This window comes from Poecilia mexicana, unplaced genomic scaffold, assembly GCF_051168715.1.
Source record: "Poecilia mexicana isolate PSO_F unplaced genomic scaffold, ASM5116871v1 scaffold_7, whole genome shotgun sequence".
NCBI lineage: Eukaryota > Metazoa > Chordata > Actinopteri > Cyprinodontiformes > Poeciliidae > Poecilia > Poecilia mexicana.
Window position 1 is genome coordinate 18701910 of NW_028263376.1, and position 15250 is coordinate 18717159.

The window sequence follows — 15250 nt, forward strand, 5'->3', positions numbered from 1 at the left end:
ACTCGCACGTAAAGTTAATCTCCCAACTGCAGCGTAAAGATGTTGAAACTCCTGTAGGTGGCTAACCACTTAATTTAATTAATCTCTGCTGCCACCATGTGGACGTTCAATGATATTTTCTCCTATAACACCACCAGCACTGACTCGAGGTGCTTCGGTGCCATCCAGTGGCTAAATGGTGGCATTACAACGGCAACACAAAACTTCAAAAATGATTTGGATAAATGGGGCTCTTTTAAAGCTACTGGAGAACATGTCTTGTATTAAACAAAAACACTCTTCACCGAAGAACACAATATCATGATATTTTCCATATATTAGAACTTACTCACCTTTCAGTGATTGCTAATTAGTTCTACTATTTTACAAATGCAGTAGGTATCCAGTAAAATATCATATTTGTTTGAATCCCACATTTTGTGATCACTACACTGGGTCATAGCAGCAATAAAATTTTCTTTTAAATTTTAAATATTAACTAGTGTTTTTATTATTATGTTATTTATTTTCACTATTTTTGCACACAACGTCATATTTTTTCATTTGTGCAATGAAATCAACTCAAATTAACAAATTAAAAAATACTTTTTAACTCTTGAGTAATTTCTTGGATGGCTACTTTTTACTTTTACTTGAGTGAAAATATATTTCACTTGAGCTTTTACTTGAGTACTAATTTCTGGTACATTGCCCACCTCTGGTTTGTAGCCTGACAAGCAAAGTTATACGTGAAATGTTTGTAAAGTTATTGTTGAAGCCTGTGAAGCTTGGAGCTGTAAATACAGCTTAACAACCAAAAGTTAATAGAACAGGGTCATTATCATTGGATTTTTCTTACTGCTGGACAGCTATGAGATTTCTTTGAGACATTTTAAAGTAGACAAACACTTTGGCCTTAAATTTGACATCATAGTTTCTCTCAGGTCTTTGATTTCAGTTTTTTGTGTTTTTCCATACAGGCGAAAAGAAGCAGAGAAGAGTTGAATCACTCACCTCAGGATAGGACCACTCAGGGGAGTAGTCAGTGACCATGAAGAGGCGACCTGTGGCCTGTAACATCCCCAAAGCCCCTTGGGCAACAGCTGCAGAGACGACCTCTGCAACATTCATGTAGGACAGCGATCCAGCTTCTCCGGTGTTGCCTCCTGCTCCCGCACCTCCGCTTAGAGACTGAGGGCTGCAGCAAGGCTGAAGGCAGAGCTCTGAGGGGCTGTAGCCCGAGCCTCTGGCTCCTCCGTCCTCCTGGCCCTGCTGGGGGGGGCCACCGGCTGGGTTCTGATTTTCAGCATTGTGAGATGTGACAAGCTGGTGAGCATACAGGGCACCTCCAGCAGACATGGTGGTTCCACTGCCGTCCACTGAGATGAAGTCATTGATGAGGTCAGAGAACTGGTTTCCAAAGGATATGTCAAAGTGGTCCAGACTGATCTCCATGCCAGCTCCACCAGCTCCTCCGTTGCTAGCTGCTCCGGTCAGACCTTGATGGGCTCCCACTGCATTGTACAGTCCTTGCACCATACTTGTACCTTGGAGGAGAGGCTGTAGCTGCTGGGTGCGGTTGCTACCGTCGCTGTTTCCATTATGCATTGTTACTCCTTCACCTGCAGCTCCTGCCCCTCCGTTGCTACCATCTGAAGCCTGTTGCATGTAGTGCTCTGGTCTCCCTCCCTCTCTGTTCGCTGCTCCACAGGCCTGAATGTGATCCCCTGGCTTGAGGAGGTTCTCACCACCATTTTCTGTGGGTCCAGTCTGAGCTGAGTTGACATTACCTGGTTGTTCTAGACCAACAACCTCTTCATGTTCCGTTCCCAGCCCAGGAAAGGGCCCCTGGTACTGCAGCAGCTGGAGAGAAGCTGCTTGGCCGGACCCCTCTGTGGGTGAACCTCCATTACAATTGGCCCTGTGTTGCGTCTGGCTCTGGTGGTGATGATGAAGATGACCATTGCTGGAAGGGGAGTCAGTTTTTACCACTTGCAATCCCATATAAGCTCCAGAGTCATGGGAGTTGTGCTCCATAAGATGTGATTTCTGGCCCATGCTTGACCTGGCCTGCTGCGTCTGGCTGGTTTGAGAAGCATCCTGAAGGAAGAAGCTGGGCGAGCGGTTCTGGTGTTGCATATGTGGACTAGGAATGGCCTGACCATAGCTCACTGTGGTAGCACTAGTAGTATATTCTTGCTTGGCATCAATGGCACTAAAATCCATCTGCTCCAAAGTGGTGCTGGGACTAAGCCCCCCTCCTGAAGGAAGCAGTGAGCCTGTTGGGGTCAGACTAAGACTACCCTGACCTGATCCAGCACCGGATGACACCCCACCACCACAGTTCACAACTCCCCCGACCTGGTAACCACTTTCTTTCATCTGCTGCTCAAATGATGTGTCTTCCGTCTTGATGTTCTTTACGAGAGCTGAGCTGAAGGGGTAGCTATTGTCTGACATGTTGGGAGAGCGCTGGAGACTCCCGTTGGTGCTACTGCTGCCACTGGAGGAAGAAGATGTTGAGGAGGAGTTGCCCTCTGTCTTCATCGCGCTGCCGCCGTAGGTCTGGCCCTGTTTGGGGTTGTTCAAGAAGCAGTCAGGATCAAAGTTCATATTGGTCTCTGGAATCTTGATGGTTCCAGAATCGAGACTGCTGGTTAGCACCAGTTCTTCAGACACACTCGCCGTGGACAACATGGACAGACTGTCTCCTGCCGTGTTGGTCCCAGGTTCCCCTACTCCTCCTCCTCCGGGGAAGGCAAATTTGTGTCGATCAGCGGTCATGGACAGCACCAAGCCCTGTGAAGTGGCATCTGCACCCATCAGGTGAGCATTGGGACCCCCAGTTGGAGACATGCTATAGACGGGTTCTCCAGTGACCTCAGACATGAAGACACTCTGGGACAGGCCAGACATGACAGACGGAACATGGGTCATCCCTGTCACCACGGGGCTGTCTGCCATGTCTGGGTCACTGTTGAGGCCGCTGCTGATGGACACTGGGGAGTTCTGCGTGGTGTCAGGGACCTCCACTTGGTTGGTGGACGACACTTCTGTGCTGTTTTGGTGCAGGAGGACAGGCTTGTGGACTTTGCCGTTGCGTTTCTCCCTGGCACTGCCGCTACCTCCTCCTCCTCCCCCAGAGCTTTTTCCTCCACCATGGGCACTGTGATCGGTCTTCCCTTCAGACACATCATTGTTTTGGACCTCAGAGTGTGCACTGCTGTATCCCCCGGAACGGGGATCCACTTTAGGGGAGATGATGCGGTGTTTGCCGCTGTTGCATTTGTGGTGTACACTGCTCCCTGCACCTAAAGGCATAAAGAATGACAACAAATATATTCTTTTAAATGTCGATTTAAAATGACATTAAACAACACAATTCAATAAGACAGTCATATGAACAAAAAATGGGAGTGTTTTTAGTATTTATGAATTAGTAATTAGTGTGAACATGACACAGCTAGGTTTTTAGTAAGTATATAAGTATTGGAGAGTAGAAGAAGCCTTGCATAATCTGCCTTCTTGAAAATGCAAAAAATAACATTTAAGTCAATTTTATTTAGTCAAAGCCAGTTTATATCACAAAGTTTATAACAGAGCAAATACCTTCAGTACTTTGAAAAGTACACTCATGTGTTCTTGGTACTTAACTCTGGACTCAAGTTAAAATGAAACTTCCATGTTTGTCTGTGTTTGGGTCCCTCGCAACCACAATACATGACCAAAACAATAAAACATGTGGAAAGCAGGGGAACAGCTATTGAGACAAGTATGTGTACGTTTTAAGGGCAGGCGCAATACTTTGCCTTTAAAAACAACAAATACAAATAGAAAATGTTAGGCTTAATCAAAATGACATAAATAATATTGAATTGACATGTGTTATGTTATATAGATGTGTTAAATTCAAAGTAATCAAAAAGTTTATTCCAACAAACCAACTAAAAAAAGTGACACTGTACATACTTTGTTGTTTTTTTCTTTTAATTTTGATTATGAATTACAGCTAATGAAAAACTGGTGTACATCAACCAATAACAGTTTTCAGATGGAGAGATAGCCGCAAAAAGAAAAAGGTGCAAAGGGAACAAGGATGACAGCAGCCTTGGAGGGATTGTAGGGAATTAATGAGTTTGAGGGAGATTCTTAAAACATGTGTTGCAGCTGGAGTCAGCGTTTCCAAACGTCACCACACGCAGATGCGCGATGGACTGGAACTGTTGCATTACTTGTGTTAAATCAACTCTGAACCAGAGAGGGCGGGAGAATCTGTGTTGGGCTGGAGAAAAAAAAATGTCTGGACATTTGCTCAGAGGTTCATAGTTATCTCTTCAGAGGAAAGCAAAGTGTGCATGTCATTTGGAAATCGGTCTGGCAAAGAGTGGAGAGGCACTGACTCCAAGTTGCTTGAGATTCAGGTCAAATGATGATGATTTGGGGAGCCATGCCATCTGCTGCTGTTGGTCCACCGTGTTTTCCTGAGTCCAAGTTTAGCGCAGCCATTTTCCTATAACATTCTGAGCACTTCCTGCTTCCCTGTGCTGAAAAGCTTTAAGGAGATGCTGATTTCATTATCTGACAGGACCTGACACTATCCTGAGCTGCCAAAAGTATCAATATCTGCTTTAATGCTTTAATTAAACTGTTGAATAAATTATCTTTTTGATGCTCTAATTTGATGAAACGCTCGTGTTCATGGTAAATAGGTAAAAACAACAATGTAACTACATGACGTGTGATCATTAATAAAGTGATGAGTTGATTTTTTTATGTTTACAGGTATCAAAAAGCTTTATATATATATATATATATATATATATATATATATATATATATATATATATATATATATATATATATAGCTGTTCTCACATTTAAAGAATATGGCAACTTGGGGTGAAACATAAAAAATAAAATCCTTTATTGTACATGATGAACTTTTTTTATTTTATGGAAGCAACATATTTAAACACAACAGACCTGTTAAAGCTAAATTAAAAAGTAAAATAGTAAACCCCTTTTTGTCCTCTGATGGTAAAATAAACATGGAATTACACATTTCATTGTTTCCTTTTTCATTCTCTGTAGTCTAACTCGGCACATTATTATGAAAGCAGAAGATAACCTGCAAACGTCTGGATTATTCTGTAAGTTTTTCTTTTTAAGTTTAACTTTGAAGAATAATTTCAATGTGATTAGTCAAATCATTTTGGGTGAGATGCTGTGCTCTCTACTTTTCTGATGGGAATTTTTTTTAACAACAGTTAACATATGTTACAACAGCAGAAGCCGGAGCAGCTGTCTGAGCTTCAAAAAACACAACTGACAGCTGAAACGCTGATCTGACTGCTTTGTGAATGTGGAGCAGAAACTACATGGAGGACAAGGTGAAGGAAGTTTAATCTCATAAATGTTTGTTGATCTTTATGGGGAACCTGAGACTGGGAGCATATTAAATAGATAAGCTTACAGTGCTATTGAGAAGACCGGAAATACGGGCAATAAAATGTTTTCCCATGGCATAACTGCAGGAGCACATACACATCCTTTATCGATGCCTGTACATACTTTTGAAAAGTTAACAATCAATTTATTTTAGCACAACGACAGATAGAGAAGACAAAATATATTTTAAAGCATTTTGTCATGTACCATGAAGTAAATGCATAAGACAATACATCTGAAACCTGGAAAAGAAATGATAAAATTCAACTTATTTCACATATTTAGTTTTCAAACTTTTTAAAACAACTTTTAACTAATTGGACTGGCAAAAAATTGATATTATTTAGACTTTTATTTGCTCGTTAAGCGGTTTGAGAAGACTTTGGTTGTAAATTGGACTATAAAAATAAACAGAATTAAACAAATTGAATTGTAAGGAAATGGGTCAGTATCTTTCAGACCTGGTGATGCAATAGGCTACATGATGTGGCTGGTTATTTAAGCCTTTAAACACTTTAAAGAATTTGACATGTCATCTAATTCTCCTCTGTAAATGCTGTAGTACCTTAATAAATGATTCTAAAATAACACACTGATATCTTTCTGAGATATTTAACTATCATACCACCAATTTTATGATCTAATAAAAAAATAGAGTCAGGAAAGCTCAGAGAAATTTTGTAAACTGACCTGAAATTGCCCATGAATAAATATGTTAATTTAAGTTCTCTCTTCGAGGCACAGGGAGCTTAGGGAGATAAAAGATCAAATGTCCAAATAAGAGCTGTAAAATTTAAACCAGCTGGGGTATTACGGAAATGACCTTAACATGGATAACCGCATGTAAAAATATTCAGCTGACACAGCACCGAGTTGTGAAAGACCTTGGACACGTTGTCAAATTTATCACGCAAACCATTGTGTTGAGACGTTTCTGCAAGTTATTTTCTTCATAAAAAGTTACTGCCCCACCCACTAGCCCTTACCCAGGGTACCCGTGCAGAGGCAGTTGTGAGTCCGGGGAGGTGGCTTAGTTTGGTGGCTGTCCAGAATCTGTTGCACTAGCTGCTCCACTGAGAAACCAGAGCTGCTGTTCCCATTGCTGCAAGTCCACTTGATGCCATGAACTGCCGGGAGAGAGGAGGAGACAGAGACGTCAGCCAGCCCAACAGACCACCAGCCACGCCAGCCTTCCACCCCCACCCACTGCCCCTGTCTGTCTGCCGGTAGCCCCCATCCTCCAGTGAGGACAGCACTTTAAAAGCACGCAGTTGCAATAGCAAAGCAGAAAAATTCAAATGTCTAATTTTCCACAAAGGGTCAAATCCACTTATCCACGTACGATATTTAGATTAGAGATGTCTTGTGTGTTCTTCTCTTAAAATGTTGTGATAATGTTTTGCCAACTTTCCTTTATAATCATAAGACGCTTCACAGATCTGGTGGGAAGTTCAAATATAGTCACAGGGATCAATGCTCCTTTGTATTTGAATGTTTTTCTTTTTCATTGTTGTATGCAGTCTCACAACAAATTGATAAATGAACATAAAATTTCAGAAACAAGAATTTGGTCCACAGATTCATTGGGAATTTTCTGTAATCCAAAGAGGTTCAAATATTTCCAGTTAATGTACATTATAGTTGCACCTCAACCACATGCTTACTGTATGTGATGTTGTCATAAATAACTGGATATTTGACTCCTATTCTTGGTGGAATACATTTAAATTAGCTGGTTTTCTGGTACAGACCTGCATGTAAACACATTATACAAATTTCAGGAGGGTACAAGTTAGGATATTCTAGAAGGTTAATAACAGCCTGTGTTGTGCATTAAAAATAAGTTTTAATAGGTAATTTGGATCTTTGTCTTACTTAAACAGCCTGCTTTACATCTTTATGTAGAGTAAACTTTCAAATTAAGAAGTTCCTGCTAAAAACTGACAATAAACCCGACTGAATTTCAGGTTCAAAAACAGACAAACAAGAGGTCTGAAGAAGAAAATCTTTAGTACAATCTCAGATGAAGATTGAGTGATATAGTCAAAATGAGAAATCAAGGTAAAATGTTAGAAAACTTTCACAACTTTTAATAAAGCGTGTGGTATCTTCATTAAGTGGGATTGTTTTGCTGGTAGAGGAATTAGTGTCAGACAATAAGTGGAATTAAAAAAGTGAAAGATTATCTTCAGATCCTCCTACTCCACCTCAAATCAATAATAACTTGATTATTTGGCTCACATCTGTGAATTATGTGTGGTGCTATTGATACACCCCTGCTTTATAGTTAACATGTAATACCAATATTGGTTGCATTGTTGTGTTGCATCAGGATGACGTACATTAAATGTATAAATTTTATTTTTGTGCAATCCAAAGTGGTCAAATGTAATAAATTAACCAGAAGGTACATGGTAACCATTATATTAGATACACTTTCCTACTACTAGGTTGGATTCCCTTCTGAACTTCTTTGATTCGGCAAGGCAGAAGAAACATTTCTGAGATTTTGCTCCATGGTGATATGATGGCATCATACTCTTGATGCAGCGGCGTTGGCTGCACAGCCACGCTGAGAATCTCCCATTTCACCACATCCTAGAGGACGGAGATCTGGTTACTGTGGAGGTCACCGGAGTCCAGTCAATTATCATTATCATTTTCAAGAAACCATTTGAGATGATGTGTGATATGATACATTATTCTGCTGGAAGCAGTCATCAGAAGATGGGCACACTGTGCTCGTAAAAAGTGGATACAGTCAGCAATAGTAATGTAGTAGGATGTGGCATTTAAATAATGCTTCATCAGTATTAATGGGCCACAGTAAAAATATCCCCCACACCATTATCTGTTATTATGAAACACTGGTGAGCCTGGGCAGCATTTCCTGTGCTTAGAGCCACATGGGGCTGGTGCAGTCCTCTGCTGCTGCTGCCCATCTGCTGCTATGTCCTGTAGAGTTCAGAGATGGGATGGCCTAGACTGGTCACAGGAGATGACCCAAATCAGGAGAGGAAAACTACATTCAAATTCGTCTATATGCCGTCAAATCAAATGTTAGATAATTGACACATGGACATAGCTGGGTGTTCCATTGGGAAAAAGATCAGAAACTTGTCTCAAAATGGACACAGAAGGCTGCCATTCAGCAGTCTGTACCTCCTTCCCAAGGTGTTGGCCTCAACCATGTACAAAAAATGTATGGACTTTGCTTAAAAACTGAACTCTTATAATTATGCCAATAAAGGTTGCTGATGGTTACAAAACATGAACAGTGTAAGCGTAACATTCTAAGGAAGATTTAAAAATTGTCCTTCCTTGAACAGGTTAGGATAGGTGTATGGGAAATACAAAACATGCTCATCATAGTTTTTGCACAAAAAGACTCTTAGATAATGAGATTTTAGTCTGCTCAGTTCTGCCTATTTTGAACTCGTTTCACAACGAGCCTTGTTATTAGAGTCTCTTGTCACTTTAAACCAAATGAACTGCTGCTGGCCACGCCCCCTAACTCAACGTTTACACCGGCATGTGAATATGGCAGAAAACAGATGTGTAATTATACAACTGTGAATCTTAGAAAAGCATTAGTAAAGCCTTGTGCACAAGCAAGAATGCAGTAAATAGTTTCTGGATGGTAAGTTAACAACAATACACTTGTCTTTTCCAGCAGCCATTATACAGCACATGCAGTGGTAAAAATAGCTGACCAAACATACTGTCCTTAGCTAGGTTAGGTAATAACACACTGTCTGTTGATTGTGATGCAACAATGAGGTTTTTCAAAGGGCTCATTTTCCAGACACCAACAAAACATTAACTAATTGCCAAAACAACATCTGGGTGGATTTTTAAGAGCTTGGGCTGTTTCTAGAAGCAGCTGAGACCCAAATGGAAGTATACAACGTAGTAGGTCCCATTTAAGCAAATGCTAGTTGGAGTGAATGTATATATTCATGATTCTACAAATAATTTTGTCTGTGTTTGGATTAGACTTAGATAATCTACAATAAACTGGTTATGCAGCCAAATTCTCATATTTAATTCATCAAATTTGTTTGCTGAATTATTTCAATTTGAAAAGAAAAAAACAACAATAAAACCTCCGCTCATCTAAATCACATAAAGGCAAACCTTTTTGTGGCATCCATGGCCATCATGAGGATGAGAATATATAAATGTCGCACTCCTTAATTAAAATTCTGCTCTTTACTTTCCCTTGTCTCGGTGTTGGACTTTCTACTACAGGATCCTGCATGTCAGTGCTGATGAAACTGACAAAGAAACTTGACCTAAACTCAAACTTTACCATGATCTGTGACTTTTTTCTCAAAACCTGTGAAGAGGAAAATCACCAAGCAGCAGCCGCTTGCACAGAGGGAGAAAGGTAGCCTTTCTCCAGAAAAGTTCTCCTCCCTCCCTCAGTCACACCTCAGTGGTACCTGCTAATACTTTCTATTGCTCCACTTGTCAAGCAGACATGATTTCTGATGGGACAGATAGTGCTTTTTAGTGGTCATAAAAGCCTGGCAGGAGACACCACTGAGTGCTACAGTGCTCAGGCTCTCAACCGGAGAAAAAGGTAATATTTCAGAGCAGAAGCATATTTAGCCTATCAGACAAAATCAAGCCGGCTTTAATTTAAGTCCTCTACACTTCAGCAGCTCTCACAGTTAAATATGAAAGAGAAAAATATATAAGGAAAGAAAAACGCAGAGAATTTGCTGTTTGCATTTGAGATAAAAAGGACAAGAGAATCTGGTAAGAGGATGGAGGTACTGTGGATTAAAGATAAAAATTGTTAAAGTGGAAAAACGTTGGGGAAAAACATGACTGAAGACTGAGCCGGGGATCGAACTTGAAAGCTTTTAGATCTTCTGCTAGATTATAAGCTGTCACCAGCAGATGTCCGTAGAGCCGCTGTGATCAAGCAAAGATTACATAATCCCCTGACAACTCACAGTTGCGTGTTATAAAAACATTATGAAATGAAATTCATTTATACTTTATTCCAGAGAGACTGTTGTGAAGAAAGGATACAGAGTGAACACAAAAGAAAAGATCCATCTAATATCAATTTAATTGCTGCACAAATAATTGTTTGTGTCTGGAGATTTGACTAAACGACGAGGCTTCACTCGCCATTAACCTTCTGACAGATGCAATGCAAATTGTACAAATGAGTTGATGCTAAAATCTCTAATAAAGACATAATGAGGATAGCAGCACAACCGGAATGCTTCTGCACGTTCACTGGGAAGCTAGTGAGAACGCTGCAGGACAGAAGAGCGTCCTTTCTGCTAATCTGACTGACAGTGTGACAGCAAAAGCGAGAGTACAACACAACAAAACTCCATCCACCAAGCGGGGCCATGCCTTTGTCTTAACAATCTCGTCTCCTCTCCTTCCTAATCGCTCATGCCAGATTGCCACAGTCCTCCTCATCTAGACGAGTGTCACCCCTGAAGGCTCTGGGCGGCTGACGTACAGTTACCCCGGTGTCTGCCTGTCTGCTCTTCTCACTGACTGTTTAATTCCAAAGCGGACATGACAGGAGCAGCGGCACTAGGTTTAATCCTGGGCAGATCCGGCGGAGAAACAAAGCAACAACTGAGTCAGATGATCACTCTGACGATTGCATGCCGTCATAAAAATGGCAGCACCTCATCGTGAGGAAGTTTGGGAGCAACATAGAAGAGTTCCCCACAGGAAGGCGTATTTGTCCATTTTGCCTATTTGGTCCAAATCGTCTACCCTGAGGATCAGCCCTCTGCCTGTCAGAGTTTGTTAGAGCTGCTGTCAGTGAGGCTGGGGGGCGTGGATGTGCAGTGTACGGTGTTTGTTTCATTAGAGGCAAAGAGTAAATCCAGCTGGCTGTGTTGGAACTGTGGCCTGATTGAGTAGTAACGTCACGCTCTTACACTCCACCCATTTTCTCTCTCCGTACTTCTTACCAAACACCTACAGCATGTTATGGATGACGATGCCTTTTTTTTTTAACAGAGCTTGAGCATTTTTTAAAACTATCCAATGTTTTTTATTTAGGTCACAAAGAGATGGATGTAATCAACTGGTTTTCATCTTTTCTGTCAATTATTTTGTGGAGATATCATTCATGCCTGAAATAAGACAAGAACAAGTGCCATAACTGCAACACTGTGCTCACAAAAAATTAAACAAGTAAATCTATCAATACTTCCTAAACATTTTCTATATTTTGTGACATTACATCACATCCAAAACCACCAATCAATGCATTCCATAAACCAACACAAAGTAGGCTAGAAGAGTTAAATGGAAAAAAAGATGATACGTGTCTTTCAAAATGTCAACACCTTTTGCAATTACAGCTGTAAATATCTTGGGGTCTGTCCCTACCAGCTTAGTGCATTTAGAAACTGAAATATTTGGTTATTTGTTTTTGCAAAAAAGCACAAGCTTAGTGACATTAGGAGGGGAGCATTTATGAGAATCAGTTTTTAAGTCCTGAAATAGATTCTCAGATTTATAGCTGGACTTTGACTGGGCCATTCAAATAAATAAATAAATAAATAAATAAATAAATAAATAAATAAATAATCTACCAGTGGAACTAGTACTTTTTCTTAATCAATATTTAACTTAGGGGCTTGACTAAAGGGGTAGGAAGGATTGTATAAATTCACAGCACTAATTTTTAAGGTTTCAATTTGAGAAACATAATCTATATGATTTTCCTTTCACTTCACATTTAAGAAGTTCTTCTACAGTAAAATATGAATCAGTACAATAAAAACGAGGTTATTTTTACTGGAAGTTTCATGAAGAATACTGCCTTTTGTGTTGTAGAAAACTATTCCAAATCTAAATAATTCAAGACAAAACTTTCATGTCTAGACAACTAATGGTCACTCAGATAAAAGGTACTTTGAGGTAAAGTTAGAGCTAAGCTTCAATTCGAGACAATGTAACACATGGTTTATTCACAGTATCCTTATTCAAACTTTATCCTCGTTTGGGGTGAGGGTTGCTACCTCACATGACCACTAGATGGCAATGTTTCTCCGTGAATGAGGTCGTGTCGGCGCGCTCTGTGCTTCAGAAGGAAGGGGGAAAAGAAAGAGAGTAGAAGAAGAAAGACAGGCAGCAAAAACAGAAAGAAAGCAGGAGAGGGAATTCTTGCTCTTTATGTTGCCCCCCTTATGTTGCCTGGCAGCTAGAAGGCATCTTACTCTCAGACACTTTGTCCCAACAACTGCTAAAGTTAATGACTTCACGCATTATTGCAAATGGAGCTTGATTTGTACATTAAGCCACAGATGTAATGAATATAGTGGATCTTTGTTGCTCTGACGCTGTCCTGAGGTAAGACTTTATGTTGAAACGTCTTAAAACTAATGCAGTGTTGAGGGGGACAATATAGCCCAGATCTCACTGATGATGGCTGGGACTGCCTACTCGGTATGCAGCTGGCATGTGAGTGCGCTTATAAAGCTGCTGACACCTTCCTCTTCACCTGGCCACATCACCAATAATTGGCCATCGGAATATCAGTCACAGCTCCGCTGGCCCCTGACAGACACCCTAGAATCACAGTCTGGTTGTTAAAAGGTATCTTATGGGAACTCGGAAAGTTTTTTACTGCCTTCACAAATTCCCCTTTTGGATATTACCATCGTCAGACAAAACCCGTGCTTTTTCCAAAACATTACCTTAGTCTGTGCCCTGATGTATGGTCGTAAAAACACACATTGCAACTTCCTGATCTTTGGTACGGCTAATAACAAAAGGAAACAATCCATTCAGGAAGGAAGGAGACAGAAAGAGGCTGGGAAGGGGTGGCAGGGGATTTCTGGTGAGTCTAATATTCTTGCTCACATGCACTAACATGAATCAATAACCAGCTTGTTGCCCCTACTCTGCCTTGACTGCCTCTATGGTCCAGACAGAGGGGAGCTGCTGTCTCAGCCTGGCCAGACGCTTGCCAGAGGTCAAGGGAAAAAGCTGAACTCTGACCCAGAAGCAGCAGACAGCTCCGGGAAGCGGATACTGTATTATAGCAGTCTAGGAATACTGGCAAAAGATGATTGCTAGAGTTAGGTGCTAAGGAAACGTACTGTAAAGTTCAAATTATGAGCTGCTCAAGAAAAAAACTGTAAAGCTGAATAACATGCATCCATGAAGGCTGTTGTAGTCTATTTTACTAAAGTTTAATAGTGGAAGTTGAAAGTTAAAATGAGAAAAAGGAAAAAAAAAAGTTTTCAATCCAATTTTTGAAATACTAACACATGGGCTTTAGCTGTCCAATCAGCTCCTCTTTGGTCCATTTGGCCCATTCCTTCTTGTCTGTATTGATGGAGCACAGGATTGGTCCGCATGGTTTCCCACAATCCTCAATAGCTGGAACATTCAAATAGTGGACAAGCACAATATCTGGGTTCTGCAGGGAAAACACAAAAAAGCAGAGAGCAAGTTAGACAGTGTGATTAAACCGGCAGTCTGTGGTATTGTTTCTTAACAAATTAAAGATTAAAGACAGTGTAGAACTCCCCCATGCAGGGGGTTAAGGGTAACCCTAACCCCGTAGTAGCAGTAGTGCATAGTTAATTCAGTACAGATGTGAGTGCCTTTATGTGGGGAAAGCAAACTGGGTTATGTGAGGTAAATGTGGCTGAGCTTAAAACACTTCTGCGGTAAACCTCACACCGACAAGTGTGAGAGAACAAGAGGAGGAAATGCTCAACCCCTAAAGCCAAGCGGCAGAACAAATCAGGGATCAGAAATCGACTGTAATCTCACTCATTATGTGTCTGCCTGTATTCCTGCATCTCAAAACACAACAGTGCATACCAGCGGGTGAGCTAATGCGGGTGTGTACACACATTTGCATGTGTGTTAATTACAATGTGTGTCAGCGTAACACACTTATGGCATTTTGACAAATCCTCCCACATAGTGTGATGATGCCCTCAATTAACTCTGCCGGTATTTACCAAGTCAAAACTCAACAATTTACTGCATGCAAATGATCACTGGGTTACGTCGGCAAATTTTTCTAAATTGACAGCATATGAATAATAGCATAATGTTATGCTGGTATAAATACCATGAAATTCCCTTTGATTGCAAAACACTTACACAATGTTCCTCTTTCAGTTTTTCACATTTGACTCCCACTGAACCATCTAATTCAAGACATATTAGCCACAATACACACACTGCCTTGAAAAAATATTCCTGCTTTTAAACTTTTTTATATTTTGTGATCTTGTCTGGATATTTTTGAGGATTTCATGTTATAAATTATGCACTACTGGGAAGTGAGAGGAAGGTAATGGATGCTGTCATTATGAAAAACAAAAATCTGAAAACTGTGAGATGCATTTGCATTCATCCCCTCGAAGTCGAATTATGTACACCTAAAGCACTTGTGTCAAACTCAAGGCTTGGGGGCCAAATCCGGCCAGTCATAAGTTTTACGGGGCCCTCTGGATTCTAGGGACACAAAAGTAGAACCTTTAAGATTAAAATGTGTGCACTTAAATTTTATTTTACAAATAAAGTCAAAGCAATCTGTGTACAGCCAAATTACATCAATGTGAAAAGTGTTAGTTTTTGGCCACATAAAGCATTCTGCTTACAAACCAAAACATTTTAAATAGTGCCTTCTCCCCTTTGTACCTTATTACTTTGTTTAGTCAGCAGATTTTCCTATAGGATATTAGGATCCTTGCAGTCCTGTTAGAGTTACAATGGACCTTGTTGCTGGTTCTTCGATTAATGGCGTCCTTGGCTGTCATATCTTGGCAGATTTGCTGTTGTGTCATACTTTTCAGTTTTC

General features: G+C 40.6%; 1 protein-coding gene across 1 annotated transcript in view; it reads right to left on the reverse strand.

Annotated features, from left to right (window-relative positions):
- Positions 1-15250, reverse strand: part of camta1a (calmodulin binding transcription activator 1a) — a 155922-nt gene that overhangs the window by 15146 nt on the left and 125526 nt on the right. The window contains exons 7-9 of the mRNA XM_088007524.1: positions 13696-13849; positions 6414-6554; positions 994-3290 (exon numbers count right to left, since the gene is read on the reverse strand). Coding sequence (XP_087863650.1) covers positions 994-3290; positions 6414-6554; positions 13696-13849 — 2592 coding nt within the window. The remainder of the gene's footprint in view (positions 1-993; positions 3291-6413; positions 6555-13695; positions 13850-15250) is intronic.